The 13,666-nt window shown below is 41.1% G+C and overlaps 1 protein-coding gene across 2 annotated transcripts; it reads right to left on the minus strand.

Moving 5' to 3' along the window:
- Nucleotides 1-218: 218 nt before the first annotated feature.
- Nucleotides 219-9,791, minus strand: COX6C (cytochrome c oxidase subunit 6C). 2 transcript variants are annotated; one of them, XR_011246783.1, is made up of 5 exons: nt 9,734-9,791; nt 8,526-8,660; nt 7,212-7,340; nt 1,331-1,367; nt 219-335 (listed from the first exon to the last, which is right to left on the minus strand). XR_011246783.1 is itself a non-coding variant. In XM_059994982.1 (4 exons), exons 2-3 carry the CDS (start codon nt 8,637-8,639, stop codon nt 7,227-7,229), a joined length of 228 nt encoding a protein of 75 aa, XP_059850965.1. In that variant the 5' UTR covers nt 8,640-8,660; nt 9,734-9,791; the 3' UTR covers nt 219-335; nt 7,212-7,226. The 2 variants fall into 2 exon arrangements, 1 of the variants encoding a protein (XP_059850965.1); XM_059994982.1 differs by lacking the exon at nt 1,331-1,367.
- Between the last annotated feature and the right edge of the window lie 3,875 nt (nt 9,792-13,666).

Consider the following 13,666-nt stretch of genomic DNA (forward strand, 5'->3'; position numbering starts at 1 on the left):
AGACCCCTTAAACCCATGGCCCAGGCAGTTACCTCAGTGAAATGGACAAAATGTGAGGAATCAAAAATGTCCTAAAACAATGAAAATTTTAAAAAATATTGAAATCAGGTTATCGTCGTAAGATTCATAAAGTTAAAAATCCCTGACCAATTCTAATGCAAGTACCCTGAACTGTAAGTATCAGCAAGAGTAACTGCACAAAAATTTAGTGTCCACAGTATTTGTTAATCGTTTATTTATCACGAGAAACTATTCCTTAGCCCAGATATTAGTAGTTCATAGTGCAGGAACACAGGTAAGTGACACACTTCCATGGAACTCAACCCAAAGAAATTCTGTGGAGAAAAACAGAGTGGCCAAGTTAATGACAATCGTTCTCTTAATAGCTCACCACCCTGGAGAACCCCTGAGGTCTACTGCTACCAGTGGAAGCCACACTTTGATCACTCACCCTTAGCCCAGCAGCAGCCCTGTTCAGGCTGCCTGGGCTCCAGGTCCATTCTCCCCCATGCTCCCTAACCTCCCTGACCAGCCTCTTTTCCATTTGGGACATTCACACCTTACTTTGGGGTTTTTGCTTTTATTTACCAAATTCTGCTTTTTTTCTTCAAGTCCACCCCACTCTGTTCCCTTCTCATACCCGTACTGTTCTTAAAAACCAGTAGCCCATCTGTCCTAAACATTTCTATTCCTATCTCCAAATCTGTTCCTTTTTCTTGTTGTTTTTTAAACAATCAACTTCTTGTAAGTAAAAGGTAAAAAAAAATATTTTAAAAAATCAGCCTGTTAACATCTGATTATGAAATGCATACCCACTGTGGAAGTTTTGAAAATCTCAAAGGTACAAGAAAACAGCAATGTTAAGATTCCACACACAACCACTAATATTTTCTTGATCTTTTTACCTTCAGCCTTTTTTTCTGTGCACTCTTTAACATAGATCACCCTTTACAAAATACATTCTTAGTTTTCTATTCTACTAATTTCTGTTACTTTGTGATTACCAACTCTAAGGGACATAATAGTCCATGATATGAATGTCATAAATTCCTTATCAATTTTCCAACCACTGGGAATAAAGTTGTTTTTCTACTATTATGTATTATATATATTAAACTGTGGCATGTATCTATCTGACTCAGATACCTACTTAATATAAACTATAGAAATGGAATGTAATAGAATTGAATCTTATATTAAGCAAAAGTTATTCATAGTCAAAATTATCCTTAAATCTTTTAGAAAACTGATCTGAGTCCAGTACAGCAGGTCTCCCCCACACCCCAGATCTTGGGAAAGATCACACACACACACTCTCACACATACATACATATGGCAGTTGGAATGCTCCTTCAGGAACAGTCTGCCTGAAAAAAAAAATAGCACATTCACATTCCCCTTGTCACAGCAAACTCACACTGGGGTGGTAGACAGGATCTTTAACTCTACTTGAATTGTTCTACCTTACTATTTTGTTGAGCTTGAATGAAGTTAAATACATGAATTACAAGACTCCATAGTACAAACAGTTTCATCAGGTACTGGACACATGCTTTCAAGTCAATTTAACAGATGACCTTTCATCAGCACACAAGCCAGTCCTCTTCTAGACACAGAACCGTAATCACACTATCCATAAGGCAGTGGACCTTAACCACCCAAACCAGAATCTCTGGAAAGCCACCAAGTCACCTACGAACATCCAAATAACAAACTATAAAAGGTGTCCAAAACTTGTTTTTTAAAGCACTTCTAAAAATGTGATTTTCCTGATGCAAATCTAGCAGTAATAGCACAACATGCAAAATGATTCTGAACATAAAATTAACTTCATGTCAGCAAGATGGTGCAATAACGAAGCTCCATACCCCTACTCCCTGAGAGAAAAAGCAAAGACACATGGACCAAAGTGTCTTTGTGAGAACTGCAGAAATCAATTAAGCTGCAACAACCAAGCAAACACCTAATATGAAAAAGCTGCACTCAAAATGGCAGGAAATGTCATGCACTTTTTTCTCACCCTTGCCCCACCCCCTTCTCAATGCAGGAGTGTGGTCAGGAGGAAAGTGACCAATTTCTGACTCCTCCTTCAGGGCAGAAGGAAAAGAGAAGACCCTACATGCAATGTTCTAGCTTATTTGAGGGCTTCCCAAGGGACTGCTTCTATCTTTATCTCAGAGCACTGATGAGAATGGTGACAGAGTTTAACTAACTTATGAGACACCACCAAAAAGACCAACCTATGTACTCTGGAAGTGCGAGAAGGGGCAGAGAGTTTATTTGAAGAAATAATGGCCAAAACCGTCCCAAATTTGAGGAAAGAAATGGATATATAAATACAAGATGTTACTGGAAGTCAGATGAACCCAAAGAGACCCAACACCAAGACACAGTATAATCCAACTGTCAAAAACCAAAGACAATGGATCTTGGAAGCACCAAGAAAAAAATGATTCATTGCCTCTGTAAGATTATCAGTGGATTTCTCAGGAGAAACCTTGCAGGTCACAAGGATTTCAGATGGTAAATACAAAGTGCCCCCCCCCCCACACACACACAAATTACCAACCAAGAATACTATAACCAGCAAAAATGTCCTTCAAAAATCAGGAAGAAAATTAAGACATTCCTAGATTTTAAAAAAACCTAAAAGATAAGGAGTTCATTACTTCTAGATCTGCAATGAGAGTTCTTCAAGTTGCAACAAAATTACACTAGACAGGGACTTCCCTGGTGGCGCAGTGGTTAAGAATCCGCCTGCCAATGCAGGGGACACGAGTTGGATCCCTGGTCCGGGAAAATCCCACATGCTGCGGACCAACTAAGCCCGTGCACCACAACTACTGAGCCTGCGCTCTAGAGCCCGCAAGCCACAACTACTGAATCCCGTGCACCTACAGCTCACGCTCCGCAACAAGAGAAGCCACTGCAATGAGAAGCCCGAGCACCGCAACACGAAGAGTAGCCCCCCCTCACTGCCACTAGAGAAAGCACATGCGCAGCAACAAAGACCCAACACAGCCAAAAATAAATAATAAATAATAAATAAATTACACTAGGCAGTAACTCAAAAGCCATGTGGAAATATAGAGTTCACTGGCGAAGGCAAATATATGAATAAATATAAAAGCCAGTGTTGTAACTGTTTCATATCCCCACTTTTAATTTTGTAGGATTTAGAGACAAAAGCTCTAAAAAAAAAGAAATCTATGTTAATGGGTACACAATATCTAAAAATACAATTTGTGGCATTAGTAACAAAGTAGGGGAGCAGAGTTGTAAAAGAGAATTTTTGTATGTGATTGAAATAAGTTGTTACCACTTCAAAATAGATTATAACAATAGGTTGGTTTAAACTCCCCAAAAGTCATAGATCTGAGGAATGGATACAAAACAAGGTCCAACTGTGAGCTGTCTACAGGAGATTCACTTTAGATCCAAGGACACACATAGTTTAAAAGCTAAGGATGGAAAATGATTCCATACAAACAGCAATCAAGAGAGCACGAGTGGCTATACCATTAGCAGACAAAACAGACTTTAAGTCAAAAAATGTTACAAAGACAAAGGACATTATATAATGATTCACCAAGAAGACAGATTATAAATATCAATATATATGCACCAAACATCAGAGCTTTGAAATATATGAAGCAAATATGAAGCAAATGCTAACAGAATTGAAGGGAGAAATAGACAGATCTACAGTAATAGTGGGTGACTTAAAATACTTTCAATAATGGCTATAAGAACCAGACAGAAGATCATTAAGAAAATAAGTGGACTTGAACACTACAGACCAATCAGATATAAGAGACAAATACAGAACATTCTACCTAACATGAGAATACACATTTTTTTTCTCAAGTGCATATGGATTAATTTCCATGTTAGGCCATAAAACCAGACAACAGATTTTAAAATACTGAAGTCACATAAAGTATCTTTTCTGGTCACGAAAGATGAAACTAGAAATTTATACCAGAAGGAAAACAGAAAAATCCACAAATATGTTGAAATTAAACATACCCTCCAACAATCAGTGGGTCAAAGTGGATATCAGAAAAGAAATTTAGGACCTCCCTGGTGGTGCAGTGGTTAAGAATCTACCTGCCAATGCAGGGGACACAGGTTTGACCCCTGGTCCAGGAAGATCCCACATGCTGTGGAGCAACTAAGCCCATGCACCACAACTACTGAGCCCGTGCTCTAGAGCCTGTGAGCCACAGCTACTGAGCCCATGTGCTCTAGGATCCACATGCCACAACTACTGAGCCCACGTGCTGCAACTACTGAAGCCCACGCACTTAGAGCCCGTGCTCTGCAACGAGAAGCCACCGCTATGAGAAGCCCACACACCGCAACAAAGAGTAGCCCCCACTCGCCACAAATAGAGAAAGCCCACGCGCAGCAAAAAAGACCCAATGCAGACAAAAAATAAAGAATAAAGAAATTTAAAAAGAAGATCAAGTCAACAAGCTAAGTTTACACCTTAAAAAGGTAGAAAAAGGGGCTTCCCTGGTGGCGCTGTGGTTGAGAGTCCACCTGCCGATGCAGGGGACACAGGTTCGTGCCCTGGTCCAGGAAGATCCCACATGCCACGGAGCGGCTAGGCCCGTGAGCCGTGGCCGCTGAGCCTGCGCGCCTGGAGCCTGTGCTCTGCAAGGGGAGAGGCCGCAACAGTGAGAGGCCCGCATACCGCAAAAAAAAGGCAGAAAAATAAAAGCAAGCTAAACAAAAGCTAGCAGGAAATAAAGATTAAACAAAACAGGGAACAGAAAAACACTAGAGATACATCAACAAAATCAAAAGAGCTAGTTATTTGCAAAGATAACCAATATAACAAACCTTTAGTCAGACTAAGAAAAAAGAAGACTCAACTAAAAACAAATTAAAGAAGGGACATTATGTCACCAAATTAGGTCACCCACATGAAATGGAATAATTCCTATAAACACACAACCTACAAGAAACAGATTAACAGACTTATAACTAAGTAAGGAGATTAAATCAGCAATCAATAACCTCCCAACAAAGAAAAGCCCAGGATCAGATGGCTTCACAGGAAAATTCTACCAAACACCTAAAGAGTTAACACCAATCCTCCTCAAGCTCTTCCAAAAAACTGAAGGGGAGTGGGGGGGTGGGGAACATTTCCAAATTCACTCTATGTATTTTTTGTTTTCTATATATTTATATTAAGACATCTTAAACATTTCTGTATGATGGAGAGACTGCCCCCACCATGTTTTCCTGATCCTCTCACATGTCTCTTGTGGCCACATCTGACTCACTAACTCATTTAGGAATATAAAACATTCTATAAGACCAACATTACCCTGATATCAAAGTCAGACAAATATAACACAAGAAACTAGAGAGTAATATCCCAAATACAGATGCAAAAATCCTTCATAAAATACTAGCAAACAATTCAGCAGCTCATTAAAAGGATAACACACCATGACCAACGATGATTCAACATATGAAAATATACCACAGAGCCACATGATCTCAACTAATTCAGAAAACGCATCTGAAAATTTCAATACCTTTTCATGATTAAAAAAAATTCAAATAAAGAACAGAAAGAAACTACCTCAATAAAGGTGATACATGAGAAACCCACAGCTAATATACTCAATAGTGAAAAGCTTCTCCAGGGCTTCCCTGGTGGCGCAGTGGTTGAGAGTCTGCCTGACGATGCAGGGGACACGGGTTCGTGCCCCGGTCCAGGAAGATCCCACATGCCGCGGAGCAGCTAGGCCCGTGAGCCTGGCCTGCGTAATGCAAAAAAAAAAAAAAAAAAAAAAAAGCTTCTCCAAGGTCAGAAAAAAAACCCAACAAGGATGCCCATTCTTACCCCTTCTCTTCAACATAGTACTGGAAGTCCTAGTCAGAGCAATTAGGGAAGAAAAAGAAATAAAAGACATCCAAATTGGAAAGGAAGAAGTAAAACTATCTCTGCAGATGACCTGATCTTATATGCAGAAATCCCAAAAAGATTTCACACACACACACACAAAAAACTGTTAGAATAAATTTGGCAAAGCTGCAGGATACAAAATCAACGCACGAAATCAGCTGTGTTTCTAGATACTAACAATGAATAATCAGAAAAGCAAATTAAGGAAACAATCCCAATTACATTAGCATTAAAAAAAAAATACAATTCTTAGGAATACACTTCACCAAGGAGGCAAAAGACTTGTATACTGAAAGATACAAAACACTGCTGAAATTAAAGAAACAAATGGAAAGACATCCTGTGTTCATGTTCCCTTAACATCATATCCAAAAATTAACAGAATGGATCAAAGACCTAAAGGTAAGAGCTAATAAAACTATAAAACTTTCGCAGAAAATATAATACTTTACAACACTGGATTTGTCAATGATTTCTTAAACATGACACCAAAAGCACAGGCAACAAAAGAAAAACTACATAAATTAGACTCCATCAAAATTTCAAATGTCTGTGCATCAAAGGACACAACAGACTGAAAAGGCAATCCATAGAATGGGAGAAAATATCTAAATCATATCTGATAATGAGTTTTAAATAACTCCCACAACTCAACAAAAACAATCCAATTAAAAGTGGGCAAAGGACTTGAATAGACATTTCTCCAGAGAACATACACAAATGGCTAAAAAGCATGGGAAAAGATGCTCAACATCGTTAACCATTAGGGAAAAGCAAACGAAGACCAAAATAAAACAACACCTCACACCCATTTGGATGTCTATCAAAAAACCAGAAAACAAGTGTTCACAAGGATGTGGAGTAATTGGGACCCTTGTGAACAGAAGTTGGTGAAGTATAAAATGGTGCAGCCACTATGTAAAATAGTATGGCGGTTCCTTAAAAAATTAAAAACAGAACTACCATATGATTTAGCAACTCCACTTCTGAGTATATACTCAAAAAAGTATTAAAGCAGGGTATCAGAGATATCTGCACACAAAGCAGTAGCATTATTCACAGTAGCCAAAAGCAATCCAAGTATCCATTAACATGATTAAACAAAATGTGGTATATAGATAAAATTGACTACTTAGATGAAAAGAGTTCTGAAGACTGGCTGTACAACAATATAAATGTCCTTGACAATACTGAACTGTACACTTAAAAATAAAGACTGTATATTTTATATATATTGCCACAGTTAAAAAAGATTTTAAACAGTAATTTCAAATAACCATATTACCTTTATATTCCAAAATCACTTTGCACTCTGAAAGACACCAGCCTTCCTCATCTCCTCAAAATCTTTCATAGAATCATAATTTCTGTAGAAATCTGCATATGCCTTCTTTCTTGGTTCAGCCACAGCAAACTAAAAGGTAACGTATCACATTTAGGACTTTTCTTAATTATTAGAAACAGTATCTAAAGACAACATAAATCACCAAGTTTTTGTTCACCTTGAATCCTACTTATCTTGAATCGTATTATTAAGGCCCTTAAAGAGGTAATTAAGTTAAAATGAAGTCTTTAGTGTGGGTCCTAACCCAACATGACTAGCATCCTTAGAAGAGAAGAAAATTCAGACAGGAACAATGCTAACACACAGAGGACCATGTGATGAGAGGGAGAAGACAGGAATACAAAGCCAAGGAAAGAGGCCTCAGAAATCAACCCCACAGCCAACTTTTTTTTTGGCCGCGGCGCAGGGCATGCAGGATCTTATTTCCCCAACCAGGGATCGAACCAGTGCCTCCTGCAGTGGAAGCACGGAGTCTCAACCACTGGACTGCTGGGGAAGTCCCCCACAGCTATCTTGATCTTGGATTTTCAGCCTTGAAAAAAAAAAAAATCTCTATTGTGGAAGCCACCCAGTTTGTGGTATTTTGATATGGCAGCCCTAGCAAACCAAGACAGCTTCATTTAAAGATGGAGGACAAGCTACCTGGGGAATAAGGTACTTTCCTATCACACTGAGGTGGGTCAAGAAAGGGTAAGAGGAAAGGAGCACATTAAAGAGGGAATTTCTTTTAAAGACTCTAGGGACTTCCCTGGCGGTCCAGTGGTTAAGACTTCGCCTTCCAATGCAGGGGGTGCGGGTTCGATCCCTGGTTGGGGAGCTAAGATCCCACATGCCTCGTGGCCAAAAAACCAAAACATAAAACAGAAGCGGGGGCTTCCCTGGTGGCGCAGTGGTTGGGAGTCCGCCTGCCGATGCAGGGGACACAAGTTCGTGCCCCGGTCTGGGAAGATCCCACATGCCGCAGAGCGGCTGGGCCCGTGAGCCATGGCCAATGAGCCTGCGCGTCCGGAGCCTGTGCTCCGCAATGGGAGAGGCCACAAGAGTGAGAAGCCCGCGTACCGTAAAAAAAAAAAACAAAAAAAAAACAGAAGCGGTATTGTAACACGCTGAATAAAGAATTTTAAAATGGCCCACGTCAAAAAAAATCTTTAAAAAACAAAAGACTCTATATGTTTCTATGAAAATAAAATACATTTTCAAATTTAAAACACATTTTTGGACCATGAGCACAAAGTAAAAATAAAACATACATACCTTATAGAAAGCTGCAACTCCCAGGGAGACAATGAATGCTCCAACAATATGAAATCGCAGACGCTTGCCCAGAAGGCCACGCATCTGAGGTTTTGTCAAAGAACTGGAAGCCATGGTAGTTTTTCTCCTTGACAGCTAAAATAATAAGAGACAACTCTTAGAACATAAAATACCTAAAGAACTCTTCTGCATAATGCATTTTAGTACTCAGAGAGGCACAGGCAGGACAGTGGACCGACTCCTCTCCCAAACCCTAAGGTCTTTACTGGCTTCACGGTTTCATCTTCTCACACGGTGAACGACCACCCTAAATAAGCAAGATGATCGCAGCCCAACAGTAGTAACCAGGGAACAAGAACTACAAAAACCTCACCCAACTACAGGGAAGATTAGCAGCGGCTCTGGATGGGGAATCACAAGTGCAAACATTCCTAGCATTTACTCTACAAGCTTACTACCAATTCATTTCAGCCTGTGAGACAGCTGTTTTCCCATTTTATTGAGAAAACCGGGCTGCAGAAAGGTTACCGGACTATTTCAAGGTCACGCAATCAAAACTAACACTCGGGCGGGACCCCAGCACGTCCCGCAGGGCCCACTTTGTGACCCGGGCCTGAAAGCCGCCGCGCGCGGGCCGGCCTCCCGACCTTCGGCGAGCGCGGCCCGGGCAGGGTCGGAAAGGTCGTGGGCGCGCGCAGGGGGCTGCCGGGAGCCCACCCCTGCCCTCCTACCACAGGCCCGGTGACCCTCCTGCAGCTTCCCAACTCCAATCACAAACGCTACCACAAAGCTGACGCCCACTAAGAGCCGACGGTGCTCCAAGCCTCGGGAACGGATAAGGAAGAACCCACCTTCCCTTTTTGTAGGTAAAGACACTGGGACCAAACAGGTCAAAAGACGCAACCAAGGTCACGCTAAACGCGGTAAAAAAGCAGCGGCCACCGGGCCCGGGCCGGCTGTCTCAAAAGCCCGGGGGTCCCTCGAGGCCCCCTCAGCAAACCCGGCCCCCGTGGGACCCGCGCCGCCGGCCCGCCTCCCCTAAAAGGCCGCAACGCGGGCCTGCTGGGGTCGACGAGGGCGAGAGGTCCGAGGTTTTCCGCCCCAGAGATGCAGAGTAACGATTTAGCTCCAAGGTAGACCAACAGCAGGCAGCGGGAGGCGGCAAGTACGGGAATCCGAACGAGGAACACAAAACGCCCAAGACTCACCTCTACAACGACGCCCTTGGAGAAATGGACGGCGTTCCAGCAGCGCGCAGGCGCATAAATAGAGGGAACGGAGCGAGGATCCGGCTACGGTGGCCCAAAGAGTACAAAAGGCCTCCAGCGCACGTCCCGCCGTTCAGAGCTGAAGATAACCTGCGCATTTAGCCTCTTCTCTGTGTAACCTTGGATTCAGGGTTTGAACTTGTGAGTCAGTTTCCTTAGTCAAGTCGAGATATTGATCTTACTCATACACAGAGTTGATATGAACTTATTGGAGAATTCAAAGATTTTTAATATGTGAATTTTTTTTTTAATGTACCCTACAGATACAGCACAAATCATCCTGGGCATGGATTGCTCCAACTATGTGCACAAACCAACATTTTCATTATGACTATCCTTATGCATCTAGCCACTTGTTTGTGTAAAGAGTGAATAAGACAGCCAAGTTCCAGGAACTCACAGCCCAGCAGATGAGACAGACATAAACTGAGTAACATCAATCCCAAGCAGTAGGCGCTACCGTAGACACGTGACCCTGGTGCTGCAGAAGCAATTACCTGCTTGGAAAAGCTGAGCAAGTTTGGATGGAAGTATTTGTGTGGACTTTTAGTAAAAGACAAGTATTTTAAAGCAAGGCATGTGGAAGTTTATGGAAAGTAGTGTGTAAAGTAAGGCTCTTGTGCCTTAGGGTTGTCAGACTTGGTTTTTATTGAAATAACCTGGATTTGTACTGCATTATTCAACTCAGCAAGTACTGTGAAAGGTTCATAGGATACATGATATTGATTCAACATATATAGGTTGAGCAATTACTAGGTACCAGGCTCTGCTATTAGCAGGGAAGATCATCAAGGAGGTCACGGAGTCTTTGTCCTCATCTTGTTAACAGATGGCTCTGGGGAGTGAAACCTTTCAGCCACACAGAAATGGTGCTAATTGAAGATCAAAGTGGACTTGTACCTCAACAACACTTTTTTTCAGACTTCTTATTGTTGTCGAAGACAAGTTCGTGTGCCTGAGAAATGGTGAGACCAAACAAACTGAGATGTCAGAGTTTAGAGCAGAGAAAGGTTTATTGCAAGGGCCAACCAAGGAGAACAGGCAGCCCGTGCTCAAAAAAACCCGAATTCTTCAATGGTTTGGGAGGAAGAGTTTTTAAGGGCAAAATTTGGGGTGAGGGCTGCAGAGTATGTGACTTTCCTGTGATTGGCTGGTGGTGAAGAAACAAGGTGGTGTTCCGGGAATCTTATGCTCAGCCTGAAGTTACGTTCCTCCAGGAACTGAGTGGGGGCCTTAGTTCCTACCGAAGAACTCAAAGACATATTATATATCTGGGAGGTGAGTCTTAGAGAGTAAATACAGACCTCAAGTAACAGAACTAGAATTTAATATCCATTGAAACATAATCTTTTTCTTTCTAAAATTACCCTTTTACCAAATATAGCCGAATTAAGACTAATTTGTTTACCAAATAAGTCTGGTTAATTGGTCACATAGGGTTTTTTACACTGGCTGTACTGGAACTTTTCATAAGGAGTCTCAGACAACTTCTTTTTTTGAATTTTTGAATTTTATTTTATTGATTTTTTTATACAGCAGGTTCTTATTAATTATCTATTTTATACATATTAGTGTATATATGTCAATCCCAATCTCCCAGTTCATCACACCACCACCACCTGCCACACCACTTTCCCCCCTTGGTGTCCATATGTTTGTTCAGACAACTTTTAATAGGCCTCTCAAGGCCGGGAAAGTCATGCCAAGGACTTGCCATTAGATTCTGCCTGGGTGAACTTCTCTCCTCTAGAGTTCCCCAAAATATCAAGATTCCTGTACCTGCCAGGAGGCAGCCTTTCTTGTTCACCTGATAAGTCTGTTCAGAACCTAAGAGTTTCCGATTTCTGGATGGATCAGGTAGAGAGAAAAAATTAACGTTTTAGTTCTACTTACAGAGGGGTAATTTACCAAATTGCGTTGTCATAATTAGCATGAGGGGAAGGGTTTCCTTATATCTGGAAAACACAGATCAAAACCAATAATATTCCAGGGCTTCCCTGGTGGCGCAGTGGTTGAGAGTCCGTCTGCCGATGCAAGGGACGCGGGTTTGTGCCCCGGTCCGGGAAGATCCCACATGCCGCGGAGCGGCTGGGCCCGTGAGCCATGGCCGCTGAGCCTGCGCGTCCGGAGCCTGTGCTCCGCAACGGGAGAGGCCACAACAGTGAGAGGCCCGTGTACCGCAAAAATAATAATAATAATAAAAGAAATAAAAAACTGTTTGACTCAGGATCCAAATAAGGGCTACATGTTGCAACTGCTTGAAATGTCTTTTACTTCTATTTTAATTTATAGGTTTCCCCGTCTCTTTTTTTTAATTCTTGCAATTTATGTGATTTGTTTTGTTTTGTTTGTTTAGTGCAGTGGCTGTGTACCACTTAAAATCCTCTTGCAGTGAATTGTCCCATACCTGGGGGAACACTGACTCTCTGGTCAATAATTGTAATACACTAACGTTTTCAGCACATAGGAAACACTCATAAATATTTGTTGAGGGAGAGAAAGGAAGAGGAAGGAAGGTAGGGAGGGTTGGGAATAAGCCAGAGCTAGAGGCAATACTGGGCCCCCTCCCAGCCTAAGGGAGGCTTCATAAGGGACTCCTATGTTGGCTATCCCCACACAACTGACAATTTCCTTCCCAGATTAAGATTGTCAAGGCCTTCTCATAGCTTGCATGTCAAGATCATGCTCCTAACATAGGGAAAGAGCAAGTTCTAGTCTGCTCCAGTCTACCTTTTCAGTTTCTTGCCCAGAGTCACCTAATAAGGAAACTAATCCATGCTCATGGTTATAAAGTTCTCTCTCTTGATAAGCCCCACTGACATCCTTCTTTCCAGAAGTAATTACTTTGACCATTTCTTTGGTTGATTAGCTTTACATTTACGAATCATAGCTATCACTATGCAATCATATGCTATCATGTGAAAGCACTAATACTATTCTATCATCATGCAATAATGTGCTATCATATTATAGGGAAGGAAAACTTTTCCTTTCTTCCCTTCTATTGGCTGGTCTAATAATTAAATTGACATAAGACAAATTAACAGGAGAAACACAAATTTAATTTCATATGTATAGGAGCTCATAAAAAATATGTGACTCAAAGAAATGACCAAAGCAGGCAGCTTTTATACCTTTTAGACAAAGACAATAAATTTGTGAAGAACTGACAAGATAAAGAAAATTGGACTTGAGGTAGTAAATTAGTGAAGTATCAATAATAAGATTTGTTTATACAGCCTTCTAGAGAGTTCTAAATCCTCTACCTCTAGTGATAAGGATGTCTCTCTAGCTCCTGCTACAGGGAGGGTGCCTTTCACATGGGAGACTTATTTCCTGCTTTCAGAGGGATAAAGAAAAGTCAGCATGTCCTTCTTGCCCACCTGTTTCTTGAGTAACTTTAATTCAAAATAATCAATATGCCAAAGTGGTATATTTTGGGGTGGCATATTTGGCTCCCCTTCAGTATCATAGCATAACATGCTATCAAATAAATTTCTTGATCTATCAATATAAGACATTATCTATTAACTTCCTACTATGATAGATAAGCATTGAGCTCAGTTATATCTCCTTACTACCCCTCCTCTGCTTCTCCCAGTATCACCTTCTTAGTTACTCTACTGGTTACTAATAGATAAAAAATATATATGCCTCATTCCATGTGTTGAATGCTCTTGTCCCCTCTCCCCTTTTTTCATAATGTGTGTTTTAAGTTCCTCAAGCTGATTGTCCCCATCAGTGGTAACAATGATATTCTAAATGTTTGCCCTTAGTGAAAGAAATCTAAAAAGATAAGAAAAAGAAAAATTCTCATTCTTCCCAGAGGAGATATTAAGACTTTTTGAGACAAGGTATCTTATTTATTATGCC

Source organism: Delphinus delphis, chromosome 17 (assembly GCF_949987515.2).
Source record: "Delphinus delphis chromosome 17, mDelDel1.2, whole genome shotgun sequence".
Classification (NCBI taxonomy): Eukaryota; Metazoa; Chordata; class Mammalia; order Artiodactyla; family Delphinidae; genus Delphinus; species Delphinus delphis.